At 40.0% G+C, this 20,737-nt stretch overlaps 1 protein-coding gene across 1 annotated transcript in view; it reads left to right on the top strand.

Annotated features, from left to right (window-relative positions):
- The first annotated feature begins 936 nt into the window (after nt 1-936).
- Nucleotides 937-20,737, top strand: part of LOC148893473 (fibroblast growth factor receptor-like 1) — a 40,525-nt gene continuing 20,724 nt past the window's right edge. Inside the window, exons 1-2 of the mRNA XM_089005036.1 lie at nt 937-1,191; nt 2,007-2,102. Coding sequence (XP_088861162.1) covers nt 2,018-2,102 — 85 coding nt within the window. The 5' untranslated portion in view covers nt 937-1,191; nt 2,007-2,017. The remainder of the gene's footprint in view (nt 1,192-2,006; nt 2,103-20,737) is intronic.

Here is a 20,737-nt window from a genome sequence, read left to right as displayed (position 1 = left end):
GACTAATTTTTAAACCGAGCTCAAGTTTCAAACTCGACCATGGCATACTTAGCCTAGTTAAAAATCCTACATACATAAATTAACTATTGAAACTGAAAAATAAGTAAAAGAAAGTAAATTAATATTAGTTACATACATGTTAAGTTTCGGAAATCACAAATCGTGAGATTTTTGTACTGGCGACTCTGTAGGAAGTAAATAAAACACACAAAACTGCTTTCATTGTTTATTTATAATAATAATAAAAAAATAACAATAGTAATAGTAATAATAATACATCTCATTTTAAGCTCCTTTCAAAGCTCTCAAGGACACTTTACAGTCACAGACAAGCATAGATGCTATAATAAATAAAATAAAATCACAAATAGACTACAATAAATAAAATAAGTTATAGATAGAGTTGTAGCGGGTAACCAGTTCGTCAGGAGAGGAGCTTGGGTCCAGAGATAATGAATTTATACATTCAATTAGTAGAACATTTATTTATTATTATTATTTTACATTTTCTTTTGTTTCAACTTACAAATTATTGTGAGTATTGTGGTCAAAATCGGGAGTCTCCCGACCAAATCGTGAGACTTAACATGTATGGGAGACATTTTTGCACGTGTGGCAGTGAATGAGAAAAATACGTACATATAGTTTAAATATAAAATCACCATAAAACATACATAAATCAACTGTAGAACGTACTAAAAAAACAAGTAAAACAAAATAAATAAATATTAGTCAGAAGCGCGGATACCCCGAGAGAAACTGGGGCTTACTTTACCGCCTCTGTACGCTTTTACTGGCCAGGGTCATGGGATTTAAGGGGTTAATGCATTGGTGACTTCTGATTGGTCAGGAGCCTCCGCGCGCGCTCACGTTCGCCGAGCTTGCGCGCGGCACGAGTCACTCACTAGTCACTTGTTGGTCAGGGGCGGAGAGGCAGGAAAGAGGCACGCTGGGTTCGCTGTACTTATTAGCGCACGGTGCCCTTTTGGGGGGTGGGGGCGAGGGGGGTCGTCGAGACTTATGCTTCGTTCTGAATTCGGCGAAGTTGTTTAAAATGTCAACGGCGAGGTTTAGTGTGTTGTGTGAGTGTTAAAAATCAGGAGATACTTTTGATTCATGGACCCAGCCCGGATTTTGGCTAAAACTGTCAGGAGGCTGGTACGAGTTTGACGTGATTCAGTCAACGTTCAGGTTTGTCATCGGCATGTTCTTTTTTTCTCCATTTTTTTTTAAATAATAACATGTATACATATATATAATATTTTTATCAGGTCAACTCTACAGTAACGGTTGCAGTTGAACTGAAATTGGAACTGTATGAGTGAAAACCTCACACGACTTTAATGAAGATGTAACTGTAGTATTACTGAAAATATTTAATTACGTTAATACACAAGAAGAATAACACGAACAAAGTCACTTAATACAACACAATACATATTGATTTATATAGCGCTTTAACAAAAGCTAAAGCTGTAATAAAGCGCTTAACATGGACAGCTATCATTTACATGTACAGTACATTAAATAAAGCAAATACAATACAGGAGGAAAAGTATGGGAAGATGCTGTAAAATCGAAGATGATGATTCGTTTGGTGAATGCAGTCTTTTATGACTGTTTTCTTGAAAAATGGGACAAATTTTCCCCAAAACACAGTAAATCAGTGTTCCGCTCCCTTTATTGAGCTGAAAAGCACATTATGTATTTATGGCCTCTCCTCATAAAAGTCACAATAGGGCACATCACTTCTGTCAGCTCATAGAAAACTATACATCATTATCCATCACTGGCATAGCTGTATTACCAACAATACATTATTTGTAGTGAATAAAAAATAATCTTTGGGCCATTAAATTGTACTGGAGAGCTTCCCACGGCACAGTTGGAGATCTCTCATAACATTCTAATGTGCCGTGACATAGAAGTTGGGAATCACGAGTAGAGCATCTTTTTGAGTAATATTTTCCATTTACAATGTCACATTGTGTCCATGTGTGTTTCAGTGTTAGCGAGCATGAAGTTGTGTTTGGATGCTATGGCGGCACTGAAGATCGCGCTGTTCTTCTTGGAAGCCGTCTTACTGGTCCACTGTGCACGAGGTGAGATGAACGTCTTCTGTTTATTGTGGGACTGGAACTTTTGTGTTCATGGCTCATTATAACTCGAGTGTTGGGGGAGCGGAAAGTCTCAGTTAATGTTTTCACACAGAGTAGTAAGAGACGGAAAAGTAAGTTCAAAAAAACTAAAAGGAGCCCAAAATCAACATGGGCTGGGGAATGAGAGAAGGGCTAACTTGCTTCTACTCAAAACGTGTGTATGTGTGTGCGCACATTCTCCAAGAGCTAAACCAAACAAACATCATCCATCAGCTTCCCAGAGTGAAAGAACACACGTCTGTGTAGAGAAAGCAGCTCTCCCGCGGCTGGCTGGCCGAGAAACTGACCACAATTCACAGTTTCCCGTGCCAGGGTCAGTACATTGCTTTTCAGAGGACACGCTTGTCAACGGATCCCCTATAAAACACGCGGTTGCCATTTCTGTGATTTCGCCCAGCATCATTTGGTCCACTCTGATTCAAACTGAGGGCCACTAAAAAAAAGTCAGATGCAAAAAAAAAACGATGCAGGGTTGAGTGGGATTTGACAGTCAGACATACCGAGTCCATTTTGAGGATGACCAGACGCAAGAAAAACAAACTAGACGATCCCCAGCTTACAAACGAGATACGTTCCGAGCAGTCGTTCGTAAGGTGAATTTGTTCATAAGTTGCTTCAGTGCTATTATTGTATGGAATGTATGTTTAAAGGACAACCGACAAGTTGCGTCCATAATTTGTAAAATCACTTCAAACGACTTCTACTGAGTGCATTTTACAAAGATTCCACCGCATAAAGCTATATTTTACGTTTTGGGACTCGCGCTTTATATTCAGGAAGTGTTGTTTTCGAGTTGATGACAATTCCTGAAGTGACGTCACATTAGGAACGCCCCTGACCAACAAAGCGACACACAATGTATTTTGGGCACTTTTTTCCATCTGAAAACATGGTGCTGATTGCGAAATTAGAAGGAAAACTACATAAATAACGCGATGGTGAATCGTTGCGTGTCGCACCAAGACTACCAATTGCGGTAACACCATAAAGAAGGGGATAATTCCCAGCAGACAAATCAGCCCGTTTCCAACGGAGCTTGTGCGCCATCTTGTGCATTTTCTGGGACGCTACATTGGAGTCCAGACGGCTCGAGTTGATACGGAAGGAGTTCTTTAACGGATTGCAAACATTTATGCTTTCCTCTTCAGAACTATTTGAATCATATTCATAACTGGATGAGTAACAAGAAAGCATTTTCTTCGAATCTGAACTCTCTGAAGCCATTGTTTTGATTCTGGAGCAAGGCACTTTGTGGAGGAGTATCCTGGCGTGACGTCACGAACAAGGGGGCGGGACTTTCTGAAACTCGCCATCTCCGAGGTCATTTTGAAGTAGTTTTGGGACACTTTAACTCATTTTTATTGGTGTTTAGCATTTGACTAAAAGTCAAAGTCAAAGTCAGCTTTATTGTCAAATATGCTAATATGCATGACATACAGCACAGATGAAATTACTGTCCTCTCGGACCCAGCATGCAAGGCACTTATAATTACTTTAACAAACATAAACATGAAAACGCCAATTTGCCGGGAGAGGGGAGCCGCTGCGTGTTCACGCGCCGCCATCTCGGCGTCAGCAAGTGCTCTGATGAGCCTTGCTTTTTTTTTTGTTGTTTTTGTCTTGTTTTTGTGTTTTCTTTTGTCACTTTGTGTTGTTGTGCGTCGTGTGGAACGGATACAGATTGTTTTTCAGCATTTTTGACCACAACATTCATCAAGGAGGAGACTGTGCTGAGCGGTTGCGCCTTTTCGGCAGCATGAATATGCCAGTACTGTTTTTGAAAGGGAGGAATGTCTGTGCCATTCGACTGTCATCGCTGGACAGCTCTGGGGCCATTGTGTTTTTTTGCGCCTGTAATGGGCAGCATCTTCACAGCCCCGCTTCGTTCAGTGGAAGGTCAGTGCTGTCGGACAGTCTGCGGCTGGATGGATACATGGCTTGAGGAGCCCGCGATATGAAGGAAGGAGTGTCAGCGCAGAGCGCCAATGCGTATATGCAACTGTCGCGGGATGGAATTGAAGCTGATTTATGGGGGACAGGAGATGTGAGACAATCTCTTTTCGTCAATGGATGCTACAGCTGCGTGTTTGCTTTAAACATTTAGCTTGTAGTCGACGTGCACATTCCACCATGATGTCCCTGATCCACTGGTGAAGAGACGCTTTGATCCTCTCCTCTTTCATCTGGAACAGCTTTATGTAACAAAGAGGGTACAGAAAGTGCTTAAGAATGAATGTCTCTCTGTGTCTTTGTGTTGTCATGTTATTTGTTATTTAGTTTTTTTTTTTGTTCTTTTGACTTCAAGACGGCGCCGCGAGAGTAGCTGCCTTTCCAGCAGCTCCTGTGTTTTGCTTTTCTACTTTCATTTCTTTCATAACTTTGCTGCTGTGAAATGTAAATTTCTCCACTGCGAGACAAATAAAGGCAAATCCAATACAATCCAATCCAATACAAAGACACAGAGTCATTCATTCTTCAGGACTTGCTGTACCCTCTTTGTGATGACATGAAGCAGTTCTAGTTGAAAGAGGAGAGGATCAAAGTATCCATGTCACCAGTGGATCAGGGACGTCATGGTGGAATTTGTACGTCTACTACAAGCTAAATGTTGAAAGCAAACACAAAGCTGTGGCATCCATTGACGAAAAGACATTGTCTCACATCTCTTGTCCCACATAAATCCCATAATCACATAAAATTATCAGCCTGCGTGTTTTGGGTATTTTAGATGCTATAAAACGTTTTTCTGATGTCAGTTAGGAAACAAAAAATTGGTGTCGGTTGTCCTTTAAAACTCAAAATTGTCAGTAGGTATGAATGTCCTGTACATGTGTGGCAGATCTGCAGGGAAGGGAATCGCTTTGCTTTGGAAAGTTAGAGGTGGGCGGATTAGATCTGACAATGCCTCATTCACGGCGATCCAGCCATGCCTTCACATCACGACTAAACCAAGTGTAAACAAGTCGTGAAAGACTAAATACGATTAGAGGCCATTTTGTTTGTTTACTGATGAGCAGATGGGAGATGTACAATATATCCCCCTGGTCCTCCTCATTTTTCTGTCGAAGCTCCACATGCGGATGTTCTGACTGATAGGGAGTTGGCAGACAACTTTGGATGATCCTGAATGATCATGTGGAAGCAAAGTAAATACAAGTTCCTGCGGCTCTGATACATTGAGCTGCGTGTTACGGTCCAAGTACAACAGCTCCGCTCTGACAAGCATTTGAAATACGGGCTGCGGCTACGACTCCAACTCGCTTTTGCAGCGAGGCGAAGCCCAGGGAGACTAAAACGGCCCCTGTAAAATTTAACAATGCATGATGACATTTGTGACAAATGTAAATTAGATTATGACGGTCGGGGCTTCCTTTTCAATCCTTGTCCTTTTCGCCCTCCACTAATTATGACTTTTACACGCCAAAGTGGGTCAGATGTGTTGCTTTTCCACTGTTAGCTCAACAATGCAGCCAAGGATGCAGTAAGTTTGAGCGCCTGTTGCTGTCAGTCATCAGGTGACATCTGATCCCGCACACCCCCTGTCCTTGTGGCACACAAACATATGGATCCCCACACCCAACTCCCCTCCCTCAACATCGGAAAGTCCTTGCGCCTGGCCAAGTGAGAATAGCCCCCCCCCCCAGGACTTCCTTCTCTCTGGTGCCCCAACCACCCCCAGCAGCCAGAGGAGGTGCCCAGTGATATGTCCCAGCGCAGTCTCTAATGTGGTGACAGGATAGGAGACCATTGGAACTTTTTGGGCCCGTTTTCCACTCGCTGCTTGGTTTTAACTGTTTACGCTTTTGTATGGACAAAAGCTGTTCTTAAAACAAAATTCCAGGCATGCTCAATCGATGTTGCACACAGATGAGGTAAATTATGGATGTGTATTGTGTTGTATTGACTTTATTGAGGATGTGAAATTGATTGTTGAATGTTATATAAAAAAAAATCCTCATCTCACCCCACATGGGTGTTGTCTGAAGCTGGCGGCTGGATAGCTCAGTTGATAAGACATTGGTTGGGAATACGGGAGACGAGGGTTCAAATCCCGCTTGGGGCAGAGAAAAAAAATGAGCACAAAAACATCATCCAGTGTGGGTCCTTGGGCAAGACCCTTCACGCTAATGCCTACCTCACACTATATATATATATATATTGATAGTCCCGTTATATGCACGCACGGAGAAAATTACATGCAAACAGGGTCGGATATATCGATTTTATATCGAAAATATGACGATGGTGATGAGGAGGAAGGCTGTTTAACTCATTCACTGCCAGATTATGTGGAAAAATGTGTCCACTCCAGTGCCAGGCCGTCAGGAATCTTGTCATTATTATTATTATTATTATTGTTGTTGTTGTTATTATTATTATTATTATTATTGTTGTTGTTGTTATTATTATTATTATTATTCTTGTTGTTCTTCTTCTTTGTTGTTGTTCTTCTTGTTGTTCTTCTTCTTCTTCTTCTTCTTCTTATTATTATTATTATTATTATTATTATTATTATTATTATTATTATTATTATTATTATTATCACTCAAGTTGCAGGACCCACTGAATATTGAGTTTTCGGGCTACATAAACCTTCAATTCAGCATAAGAAACCATACACTGTTCTTTCATCAGAAAACAAAACAGTTAATTCCTAAGTTATATGGGTCTGGAGTTATCTGAGCTTGAAATGGGGGCAGCTGTACAAAATGCAATAGATACATATTGATTTATAGAGCGCTTTAACAACAACTGAGGCTGTAACAAAGCGCTAACATGGACAAAAGGCAAATGCGGCCCCTTTGTGGAATGTAAAGTGACCTTGAGAGTTTTGAAAAGGTGCTTACAAATGAAATGTATTATTATTATTATTATTATTAGTAGTAGTAGTAGTAGTAGTAGTAGTAGTAGTAGTAGTAGTAGTAGTAGTAGTATTATCATTGTTATTGTTATTGTTATATATTTCCTTCTGCTATCTTCAAAAACCTTATTTAAAGAATGATTTATCAACCAAGTGAGTTAAATCGGATCATTTGTCACGCCAAGTCCTGATGATCTCTCAGTATAAATTCATTCATTGTGACATCAATAATGTTGCTAGCACGATTTTGTTCGTAGTACCGTCATAAAAACAGAATTCCAGAGTGATTTTTTTTCAAAATAATTGACAATAACAAATAAATCATTGCATCTCCATTTTGCTTTTCGGTCCGTTTTATTTGTCCCTTGGTCTCCTCTCAAAAAAACATTTATCTCTCATTGCACACATCTGAATTAGGACGAGGGTTTATGAAAGCGAGCTGGAAAAAGTAGCGGCAGTATTCTGTACAAATGAGTATGAAAGGAAAACCAGGTGTCTCCTCCGGGCAAATAACACAACGCATCGTTTCCTTGTATTTCAGCGATCAACAAACAGTTGCTACAAAACAGCGGTAGTGCGCACGTATGCTCACGTTTGTTCTACCTTCTTAGCCATCTGGACAAACTTAGCGCAGGCTCTGCAACCTTGATGGAAAAAATATACATTTTACAGCACCGTTACATCACGCTCACATAACAAGGAGGTATTGTGATGCACGGTGTGCTAGTGGCTGTTAAAATCAAGAGGCCATTTGGCAGCATCTGCAGCGTTTTCCATTTCCTTTGCGCATAATGAAGTGAGATTCAAAAGTAACTCAATGCCCCAAAAGTCTTTGTCGTTTCGAAATATCTCCCCATCAGTGAGGGCAAAGGTAGATATTCTCCAGACAGAGTTAAGGGACAGAAAGAATGCCTTGCCTTGTTTAACTCATTCACTGCCAGACGATATGCAAAAATGTGTCCACTCCAGTGCCAGGGTTTTTGTCATTTTGACTTAAATTGCAGAACCCACAGAATATTGAGTTTTAGGTCTAGATAAATATTCAATGCAGCGTTAGAAACTTCATTCTTTCATCATAAAAAAAAAGAGTTAATTTCTAAGTTATATCAGTCTGGAGTAATCTGAGCTTGAAATGGGCGCGGCTGTACAAAATACAATGTATATTTATTTATATAGCACTTTAACAACAGCTGAAGTCATAACAAAGCGCTAACATGGACAAAAGGTAAGTGCTTCCCCCTTGTGGAAAGAAAAACAAATTACCTGAGCTCTGACCAGCGCTTTATTGGCACCCAAGCATGTAAAAACAAAACCTGAACAAATTCGCTCTACGTCATATTTACAATTCCCAAATTATATGGGTCTGGAGTTATTTGAGCTTGAAATGGGGGCGGCGGTACACAATACAATACAATACAATACAATACAATACAATACAATACAATACAATACAATACACTGATCCCTCGCTACTTTGCGGTTCACTTATCGTGGTTTCAGTGCATTGCAGATTTTTTTTTCAGGGAAAAACACATTCAGAATTTAAAAAAAAGATGCAAAATGACTAAGAGGTTTTGTAGTGGCTCCAGCATGATTGGTTCCTAGCGCTGCCATCACGCAATGACAGCATGATATCTCATGGTTTTACAGCCATCTTTTCAGCCCCACCCAGCACCCCATTCTGTCTTATCACGTGGGTTATTATTGTATAACTCAACTTTGCGGATTTTCCTCTGTCGCGGGTGGTCCTGGGTGGATTACTGTACATACATATTGATTTGCTTTAACAACAGCTGAATCCGTAACAAAACGCTAACATGGACGAAAGGCAAATTTTGCCCCATCGTGGAAGGGGGGAAAACATTACCAGAGGTCTGATCAGCGCTTTTTCGCACCTACCCCGCAAGAAAAACAAAAAGCCGAACAAATTCGGGAATGGCGCTCCATCTCATGTCAGTGTACTCCGAATGGTAAACATGGTTAATTTTTTTGGTTGAGCTCCATCTGTAGGACTGATTGATCATCACACAAAGCAGGCAGTCAGTCCTGCCTGCGAGTCACAGCATTTCCTCCCCTTTATTACCGCCGTAAAGCTGGAGGAAGTAGGTTAACTTAATGTGCTGTTGTTCAAACAAGGCATGGACTGACCTTTACTCACCCCCTCCTGCCTTCAATCTTTCTCGGATCATTTTAGCTCGTTTTTACTGAGCGGGGGCCCATTTGCCACGAACAATGGCTGGATTATGATGCGGTCGTCCCCCAGGTTGGAACGGGGCAGATTAATTTTAAACACTCCAGTTCCTGAGGCGCCGCGGTTGAGATGTGCGTGCGAACTCAACATTGGACGTCTCCTGTTTTGTTTTGTTTTGTTTTTGGGCTTATTAAGCAAATTACCCGTTGAGTTGAAAACTTGGAAGAAAAAAAAGATAATCGGGGCAGGTTTTAAAGACCACTCGACATTACCAGACGCCGCATAATTTACAAACGAGATATGTTCCGAACGGTCGTTCGTAAGGTGAATTTGTTCATAAATTGCTTCAGTGCTATATTTTGTATGGAATCCAAGAAAAACCAAAACTGGAATACATTCGGGAATGGCGCTCCACGTCAACACTTGTCAATTCCCGAATAAATTTGGCAATGACAGGAAATGAGTTAAAATGTATTTCCATAAAAAAATAAAATAACAGTACAGACAATTTATGCACGAGATACATTCCGAACAGTCGTTACGATCCGAACAGTCGTTCGTAAGTTGAATTTGTTTGTAAGTTGCTTCCGTGCTATAATTTTGTATGGAATGTTTGTTTAAGGCTTATATTGGTGTTTCTAAGGCATGTATAAGTAACCTGTATTGGTTTGTACCGAAAAAAAAAAACATTTACTAAAATATATGCTAAAATTATGCTATATAAAGATATGTACCTGGAGAGAATAGTATACATATGTTACTACTAAAATGTTTGTATCCACTGTTGTTTGTAACTCGAATGTTCGTAAGTAGGGGAGCATCTGTGGATGAGTTTTTCAGACAACGTATGCTTATTTATTTATCTAGGTAGGTAGCTGACAATAAGTTGCATAAAAAATGCAGAAAGGTGAATTGTGACATACGTTGGAGCTTTCTGTTACGCCATTTTACCCATGGTTCCTCATTTTTCAGGGTATCACCGCAAAAACAACCCGCGTTCCGCATCTATCAGTGCATACTGCCGACCCCGGCAGTTGGCAGGGGAAGGAATGTGTCAGACTTCACCCCTCACAATGGGGGGGGGGAGGAAAGGGCTGTAGCTGTGATAAGTAGTCGTAATGGAGGTCACTTGGTGTTTACTTAAGAGGGGTCATATAATCCCTGTTAGCAACACTCCCTCATTGACTGATTTAAATGACCACTCCAATTAGCATTCATATGGAGTTTCAACAAGGCATTGTCCACTCTCCATGTTAGTCTCTATCAGCTGTATGCTAATGCTTCCAAATGTTGTATTTTGGAGAGTCCGGAGGTTGAAACCAGAGCTCATTAGTTTGCTTAGATTTGGGTTGCTTTCGGACCACACACACTTCTCCCGTTATGAATCCGAAACCCTCCCCAGTTAGTCAGATAATCACAATTCAGATGCTATAACCGTGTTAACGTACTTTCCCGCGTCAACTTGCGTGAGCTACCAGATGTAGCGTATGCACCTAGTATACCCTTTGGCAACTGCTTGATTTGGTGTCAGATGAAGGCGGACTTGATGGTGCAACAGGCCAACGGGAGAGCGGTCCTAGTGGCTGGAGGGGAACGTGGACGTGGGAGTAGGGGTCGACCCCGTACATGGGACTTGACAATAACTCTGTAGCGCCACAGCGGGAAATGTTTGTCTTGCTCAACGTCTCTTTCTGCGCCTCCTCCATTGGCCCAAAACCCCATTTGTTATTTTTTTCTATCTCTTGCTGTGGCAGGGACATCTCTGGCTTGCCACTTATCCAAGTTTTGAGGAGGCCCATCACTGTTGGATTGAAAACTAAGCAAACTCCAAAAGTAATGGTTGAGTTGAGTAATTTCTCTGTTTCAATTTACTCTGGTATGGTTTCATTGGCGCATTGAAGAAATCTGCCAAATGTGTACACGATTAAATAAGCAAATAATTAATGATAAATGATCTTATCTCAAGGCTCAAAATAAGCTTCAGAGCTTGCAAGTCAAAATTGGAATTTTATCCCTCATTTAAGCAAAAAAAAAAAACAGGGCTAAAACCAGAAATGACTTTGTGTATGTTGTCACGTATGAGCAGCTTATCAGTATTATTATTATTATTATTATTATTATTATTATTATTATTATTATTATTAGTAGTAGTAGTAGTAGTAGTAGTAGTAGTAGTAGTAGTAGTAGTAGTAGTAGTAGTAGTAGTAGTAATAATAATAATAATAATAATAATAATAATAATAATAACAACAATAATAATAATAATAATAAATAATTGGATTTGGATTGGATTTGCCTTTATTTGTTTCGCAGTGGAGAAATTTACATTTCATAATAATAATTTTATTTCAAGCGGCTTTCAACGCTCTCAAGGAGACTTTACAGTCACAGACAAGCCTAGATACAATCATAAATAAAATACAATTATAAATAGAATACAATAAATAAAATACAATTATAAAAAATATATAATAATAATAATAATAATCATCATCATCATCATCATCATCATATATTTTTTAAATAAAACCCTCGCATCAGGTCCTTGTGATTAAATAAAGATCCTCAAAATTAGAACGTTGCTCCACAGAAGAAGCCATTTGGAAGTTTTCTTTCTTTTTTTTCAATTTATTTTTATATTTATGTATTTTTATAATTACTGTATTATATTTTTTAATATTTAGTTTTAGGATTACATAAACATTCAATGAAGAACCTTAGACTCACTTCTAACATCAGAAAAAAAATATGGCAATCTTATTTGGCTATAGAGTTATCTGCAATGGAAGTGGGGGCGGCTGTGCAAAATACAAATGCTGCACCTTTGCGGGAGGGAAAAACATTGCCAGAGGTCTGATCGGAGCTTGATTCGCACCCCTCGCAAGAAAAAACAAAACCCGAACAAATTCGGGAATGGCAGTGAATGAGTTACTGTACTGTACAGTACTAATGAGTACTGTACTGTGTAACATTTTATGATTTACATTTTGCTAAAATATGCGGTTAGCTCTTGTGAACAAATTTAAGGAATGTGCAAGACATCAAACTTTTTATTTTTTTTGAGAAATACATTCAACAGATTTCTCTCAAGGTTGCTTTTTCGTGCATGGTTTATTTCACGACTTCAGCTGCTCAATATGTTAGCTTCGGCCTTTCTTGACCACAGTAGCCTTCAGACACTTGTAAAAAGGTGTTTTCGCCATGCCACAGAACCCACAGCCCCCCCCCCCCAAATGATCTGTTTCACCCATCAAGAAAAGGAACTGCTATTTCAAAATGTAGTTGACAGATGCCATTGCGTGTTTGACTTGGCTTTTTTTCTCACCAGCATATCCCCCCCGTTCCCTCCGACAAAAAAAAAAAAAAATACCATGACAACCTTTTGTTTTCTTGCAAAAATATGCCCATGTTGAATGATGGCAGCCTTCAGGACGTCGCCTTAGCTCCGCAGGTTCTGTCCTGCAGCCATTGTGCTTCTATTCACTGCGGTTGACTTCAAGTGCAAAAGCATTTGGTTGCCAACTCCTGTGATATTTTTTTTTTTTTGCTGGACTTGGCATTGCCAGCTGTGCCATTTTATCAGTCTCAGTATCAATCACAATGCAAAGATCAAGTCTGGAAACCTGACATCAGCCTTACAAAATATCCAAAAAGGATTTCTCGCTGCGTCCATTTTGCCTTCTTCACTTTGAGGCTTTCATCACTTGTAGCCCGAGCAACTATTTCACACATTTGTCCGCACTGTCTTGAATACGCGCACACCCAGACACCCGCACACCCCTGTTGTGTAGTTAATGGTTGATTGAAAGTTGTAGAATCAGCGATTGCTTGGCTTTAAGAAAACTGAGGCCCGTTCACGTTTGGGAATAAGAACGTTTGACAGACTTCCCTCCTCCTAGTTTGCTTCCTACTCTGTAAACTCCTTTCGGTTCACCTCTGATGGGCTTCAATGAAACCCCAGATTGCTTTTTTTAAGCTTTTTTTTTTCTTCCAATCCCATTTTCTTCTTCATTAGCGATTCTTTTGAGTGACCTTGGAAAGTCTTGACTGCATTGTTCCCCCTTTTGATTGAGTTTCTATGCAGTTCGGGCCAATGCTTGTCACACTTCATCAAAAAAGGAGTTTTCACTGTTGAAGCGCAAGCTGTCACGCTGATTCCCATTTCCCCCCCCCTCCAAAACACTCCGGCAAAGGCAAAGACGGGAACGATTCATCTGCGATGAATGGAAAAAATGTGTCCTTGCTCCCACTTGGAACTGCGCCGAATAGGATGACAAGGAATAATCATCATAGGAGCAAAAGAGGATAATCTTTTATCCTTCACGGTGAGGGAGCGCACAATCCCAGACTGCACCATGCGGTGATATCGATTGCATTTCCTTATGTACAATATGACTATTGGAGCAGGCCCCCGTTTTGATATATTTGGCGCATGTGGCCTCCATTCATACTCAATCAACATATTGACATGATTTATGTAATTGTTTAAAGGCATTTAAACATGTATGATGAATGAGCATTTAACGATATTTACAGTGCCGCATCTGTTATGATCTTTTTTCTGATGGCGAAAAATTGCCACAATTTTTTTTGTTTCCTTTTTAACTCATTCACTGCCATTCCTGAATTTATTCGGGAATGGAAAATATGACGTGGAGCGCCATTCAGGAATTAGTTTCGGGTGTTGGTTTTTTTTTGCAGGTTGCAGATAAAGCACTGGTCAGACCACTGGCGAAGTCTTTCTATGCCATGAAGGCGCAGCATTTGTCTTTTGTACAGCTGCCCCATTTCAAGCTCATATAACTCCGGACCAATATAACTTAGGAATTAACTCTATTTTTTCCTGTTGAAAGAAGAGAGTTTTTCTTGCGGGGACTGCCGATAAAGAGTTAGTCAGACCTCTGGCAATGTTTTATTCCCTCTCACGAGGGGGCAGTATTTCCCTTTTTTTCCATGCTAGCGCTTTGTTCCAACTTCAGCCATTGTTAAAGCGTTATATAAACCAATATTTTGCTTTGCTGCTGTGAAATGTAAATTTCTCCACTGCGAGACTAATAAAGGCAAATCCAATCCAATCCAATCCAATCCAATCCAATTCAATATGTATTATATCGTATTTTGTACAGCCGCCCCCATTTCAAGCTCAGATAACTCCAGACCCATTTAACTTGGGAATTAACTATTTTTTTCTGATGAAAGAAGAGAGTCTAAGATTTCTTACGCTGCATCAAATGTTTGTGTAGTCCTAAAACTCAATATTCTGCTGGTCCTGGAATTTGAGTGAAAATGACAAAAACCCTGGCACTGGAGTGGACACATTTTGTACATGTCTGGCAGTGAATGAGTAAAACACACACAAGGCTAACTCTTTATCTGACCAAGACAATTTGGAACAGTTTGAGGAGGGGGCTTTTTTCCCCCCATCTTGACCAAGTAAGGCTCATGAAGACGTGCTTGGAAAAGTTTGGCGTAGAAGCAAAAACAACCCTGATCTTAAATCCATCAAACACCTTTACATCTGAGTCAAGGTCTTGAATCGACACCGAAGAGTAGAGGCTCTGTTCATTGCGAAAAGGGGTGACAATGTTTTCCATATCCGTACAGTCAAACGTTGAGTTGATAAATGTGGTAAAAAAAAACACTGAGCACATATTTTTTCAATAATGAACAGAGCTTCTGTGTGCAAAGGTAAAACAGTCATTTTAGACTTTGCCTTGCTGACGTCGTTCAGATCCAGTTTAGTGCTCTGCGGTACCTCACAACGTTCCACTGGGTCAGTTCAAATTGAGCAGATGTGTGACTTCTAAGGTTCAACTTTTATTCCTTTTATTCTCCGTTTCTGTTGATCTCCCTTTCCAGAAAGGCCACCGCTCTTGTCCATATTGTAAATATCACAACAGTAGTGATATACGGTGAACCCTCTTAAATTTGAACCTAATTCTCAAATACACCTTAAAATGTCTATGAAAATATTGCTTTGATATTGAATTTGACCGAGACACCGAGAGATACAGACGAGACCAAACTACCGTATTTTCCGCACTAGAAGGTGCATCTAAAAACCTTCAATGTTTCCAAATGCTGACCATGCATCTCATAATCCGGTGCGACTTATATCTGGACTGAAATGATAAAGTGAGGTTTACACAGTGGTGGACCGTCAAGGTATGCAAGGCCTCCTTTGCTGGCCTAAAAATATCAGAATCACGGACTGATGTTAATTATATTTTGTCCATGAATTCTTAGTAATTCGAAAATGGCTTTCAGCTTCCTTTCACTACTTTTCCCCTGTTGCGCTGCTTCCAGACGTGTATTTTCATATTTAAGCATTTAACCAATCATATTTCAGCCATCATTTTTTACCAGGGTCAGAAATCTACCTAGACGCCTTCAAAATCAGTTCTGTGTGTCAGTGTGTCAATCAAACTGTTCCTCTAACCAATCAGATTTCGAGTTGGCAACCCAGATCACAAGCCGCTCGTGACAAGAGCATACTGGCCAGCGCTAGCACACTGTATCGGCAGCGAGCTGCATAAGCAAATATATTGTGTTGATTTAATAGCCGTTTTGCCAACCCACAATGGCTGAAGGAGGGGAAGAAATGGATTTGGTTGGAGATTTACTGTTAAAGCAATTTTCAAGCAATTTTGCCCAGTTATTCTTGGCTAATGCTAATGGACTTTAGTCAATCACACCACACTTTTTTTCAGTCTGGACTATTACGAGTGTTTACGGTTTTCTTTTGTGTGTTTACAGTATTTGTGATTACATCTAAACGAGTTATGATATTATTACTTTTGAGTTACTGTTAATGTTTTGCACTATTACGAGTGTTACTATATTGTGATTACACTAACGTTTAATTTAGTGTAACATAATCAGAATGTTTTTTTATCTGTTCACTGAATGGATTAACAGTTCACACAATTGTTTAGTTATTTTGCAAGTGAGTTTTCAGAAAGAGCCTTACGTATGGAAAATGTTAAAAAAAGATGTCATTCATTGAGAGTGCGCCTTATAATGCCTTGTAGTGCGGAAAACATGGTATTTGTCGTAAGCTAATGATTCTTTCCAGTCTTAACAAAGGTATTTACAAAGATAAACAAACCGGGGTCGGGGCGGGGGGTGTTGTAAGTGGTGCCATTGTCTAACATTTAGGGTCCGCCCTACAACAAAATAAGAGTTTCTTCTTTCGTTTGTCACTCTTAACGCTTATGTGCGGGGTCATGAATGGGCCAGCTGATTAAGAATCCCCTCGCAAACATCATCGGGAGTATCTGTATTGCGGACGGTTGACTGATATGGATTGAGATGGCTACAGATTCAAAAATGGGCAGTGAACGTTGATTTCTCTGAGCGGTAAATGAAACCGGGTAACAAATTGTCACAGTGCAATCTGTAGTGACGGCGTATCCGGGACATCAAAGCGACGTGACAATGACTAAACTTTGTGGAACATCTGCAGCTCGTTGCGTGACCGTACTGTACCCCCGACTGTGACGAGAGTGCTGTTGAAAAGTCTGCTTAGCTTTGTAGAATGCAACAAAAAAACAGGAGAAAAGGTTGTGAAGGGATGCACATTGCTGTTGATGGGTCTCTTAGAAATCAGGTGTATGTACATGTACATGATGTGGCTTGGGTAGAACTGTACAGCAATCTCATTTTCGTCACAGTTTGACTTATTCTTTCATTTAGTTACAAAACTCTTTTGGAGTCTGAAACAACATGTTTCATCTGTTTAAGGAATATGATTCCCATGACAGAACATGGCATGCTTTTATCAACGTTTTCTGGTTTTCTTGATTTCATTTGATGCGGTAATTTTTCCTTCATCAAGGAGAGGATACTCGACTTGCTCCGCGTGCTTTTGGGATTCTTGGTGGTGTTTCTTTCTGTCTTCAGAAGAATGTGAGAATACGAATTACCATATTTTCCCATGTGTTAGCCGCACCCAAAAGCCTTGTTATTCTTCAAAAAGATGACCCTGCACCTTATAGGCAGATGCACCTTATATGTGAAGTAAGATTGAGCCACAACAGGTCTCACATTTCCCCCTGTAGAAGAAGTGGTGCATATCCACAGCCTCTACTGTAGCACTTTCCAATGTGGGTGGGTGTGCCTTATATTTGGAAAACTGTTATATATTTATTTATTATATTTGTATATATTTATACTTGTTCATTCATTGAAAGTGCACCTTATAGTCCGGTGTGCCTTATATATGGAACTAGTTTGAAAGTACACCATTCATTGGGGGTGCACACCGCCTTATATTCCGGTGCGTCTTATACACGGAAAGTACGATACTCTTATACAGAGTTGAACAATGTTTTTTATTAACGGTCCTCCTTCATTTGCATTGTACTGTTGATGGATGCAGTCAAACATGGTGCAAAATGACCACTTAATATCCGATACACATTGCTTTTTTTATGTATCTTTCCGTTTTGTCTTAAAAAAATAGGAAACTGGACTGCACATTTACTGTTTCCTCGATCACTGCCAGACATGTGCAAAAATGTGTTCACTCCAGTGACAGGGTTTTTGTCGTTGTCACTCGAATTCTAGGACCCACAGAATATAGAGTTTTAGGTCTACATAAAACATGAGACCCCTTCTTTCATCAAAAAAATAGTTAATTCTTAAATTATATGAGACTGGAGTTACATGATCTTGAAATGAGGGTGGCTGTAGCGCATTAACAACAGCTGACACTGGAACAAAACGCTAACATGGAAAAAAGGGAAATGCTCCCCCCCTTTTGGAAGGGTAAAAAAAACATTGCCAGAGGCCATGACAAGCGCTTTATCGGCACCCAAGCATGAAAAAACAAAACCTGAACAAATTTGCGAATGGTGCTCTTCGTCATATTTTCAATTCCCGAATAAATTTGTGAATGGCAGTGAATGAGTTAATGTCTTTTGGTGAAAGCGTTTGACTTCTAACTGAAATGACACACTCATGATCGGCTTTTATTTCAAAACCATCTAACGGCCGACAATTAAAACTCTCCCTTGTTTTTCATCTGTAATTACCTAAGGTCCGAACAGCTGCAAGTCTCCAAGTCTTGTATGTTAATAAATGTGATTTGAGCGGGACAATGCTACACACTGGTGAGCAATGTCCCACTCCGAGTTGTCCATCCATCATTAAATTGAGAGATGGACAGTCATAAATAGGTGCTTGTCTGGATTCTTCACTGAGCTTCAGAAAGAAAGCGGTCTGTTGGCGAGGGTCATGTGGCTGCACCCAAACCCGAGATCTGGGTGTGAGATTGTTGAGATTCCTCGTTACCGCCGCCTCAACCCACCTAATCCTCTTTCACTGGGCCCATGCGGCTCACCTCTCCCTATGAACGGTGTTAAAGGAGACCACTTTGCCATCTTAGCTCCTGGAACCACCCCTATTTGGCTTCAAGTTCATTTATCCACCCACGACCCCCCAAGATCACCATTCGTCCTGTCCTTCAGTCTGTTTGTCACCCTATCTGGCCTTTCTCTCCATTCCCAGACGCCCCGCACCCTCGCCCTCCCCGTGCCTCTTCCCAGATAAGTGGCCCAAAGCACACACTCAGTCCTGGTGTGCACACCAGTCTTCAACCTAATGGAGTGAGATAAAGCCGGCAGAGTGCTACTCACTGTGGCCCCTTTGTGACAGAGCCTGTCTGGCCAAAGGCAGGCCTACATTTCAAAGTTATGCCCGACATACATTCATGGGCTTCTGTTTCAAATTTAACTCATTCACTGCCAGATGATATGCAAAAAAAAATGTGTCAACTCCAGTGGTTTTTGTCATTTTCACTCAAATTGCAGGACCCACAGAATATTGAGTTTTAGGACTACATATACGTTCAAGGCACCGTAAGAAACCTTAGATTATTTTCTTTCATCAGAATAAAAGAGTTAATTCCTAAATTATAGGTGTCAGGAGTTATTTGAGCTCGAAATGATTGTACAAAAGGGTAATGCGCAAGAAAAAAAAATCCGGACAAATTCGGGAATGGCGCGCCATGTCGTGCTTTTCAATTCCCAAATAAGTTCGTGAATGAGTTAAAACCAACATTTCAGATCAACAATTTTTTTGTTTTGGAAATACATTTTTTTAATGCTAACAATAGGAATGTCGGCAGCAAATCGTAGCCTTTGCATAATTTCTCTGTTACAGTAAAGGTCCTTATAGAATGCGATCAAATCATATTACCATATTTTCCGCACCATGAGGCGCACCAAATTATGAATGAATGTTGCATTTAAAAACGTTTTCCATATATAAAGCACACCACAAGATGCATTTTTTACTTTTGTAATTTTCTATTTTTTTAATTTTCTAATTTTTGAATTAGTTAATTTTATAATTTTGTAATTATTTAATTTTGAAATTTTGATAATTTTACAATTTAGTAATTTTATATTTTTTGAATTATTTAATTGTGTAATTATTTAATTTTTGATTTTTGAAATTTTTGAAATGTTCAATTTTCAAATGTCTTCATGTTTGTTTTGAAATTTTTAGAATTTGAAATTTTAAAATTTAAATTGTTTTTAATTTTTTTAGTTCCTAATTTTTTCATTTTTATTTTTTTTACTTATTTATTTATTTAGTGTTTTTTTTTCAGAGATTATCAATCTTCCTTCTTTAAAACTCTCACCATTGACAATTCTACCGTGTCCCCCGCCCTTCGGGTTAAGAGCCTGGGTGTCATCCTTGATCAGAATCAGAATCAGAATCAGAATACCTTTACTCGTCCCGCAATGGGGAAATTTGCAGTCCACAGCAGCAATTGAAGAGGGTTGATAGCACACTATCTTTTCACTCCCACATAAATAACATAACCCGGTCTGCATATTTTCACCTCCGCAATATCAATCGTCTCCGTCCCTCTCTCACCCCTCACACTACTGCTATCCTCGTCCACAGTCTCGTCACCTCCCGTATCGATTATTGTAATTCACTTCTTTTCGGGGTCAATCAAAAATGTCTCCATAAACTCCAACTAGTCCAAAATTCCTCAGCCCGGATCATCACAAAAAACCCCTCATTTCACCACATCACTCCTGTCCTCCAACAGCTCCACTGGCTCCCTGTTAAACTCCGTATTGAATTCAAGATACTTCTGTTTACATTTAAAGCCATCCATAACCTTGCCCCCCCTATCTGTCTGACCTAATTCAAATCTCCGTTCCTACTCGGGCCCTCAGATCCTCTTCCTCCCTCCACCTCTACACGCCCTCTGCCCGTCTCACAACGATGGGGTGCAGAGCTTTCAGCCGCTCCGCTCCTAAACTCTGGAACTCACTTCCACCCAACATCCGCAACATTGACTCCCTTCCTACTTTCAAATCTCACCTGAAAACCCACCTCTTTAAACTTGCTTACATGGTCTAATTTATTATGCTGTTTTATTATTTATTGCTTTATGCATGATTTTACTGTTTTGTGTGTTGTCTTTGTTGTAAAGTGTCCTTGAGTGTTCAGAAAGGCGCTTGTAAATTAAATGTATTATTATTATTATTATGTTCCTTAGTA

Source organism: Hippocampus bargibanti, linkage group LG09, assembly GCF_051943395.1.
Source record: "Hippocampus bargibanti isolate YZ-2025 linkage group LG09, ASM5194339v1, whole genome shotgun sequence".
NCBI lineage: Eukaryota > Metazoa > Chordata > Actinopteri > Syngnathiformes > Syngnathidae > Hippocampus > Hippocampus bargibanti.
The sequence above is the reverse complement of the archived record's forward strand: the minus strand, read 5'-3'. Positions and strand labels throughout refer to the sequence as shown.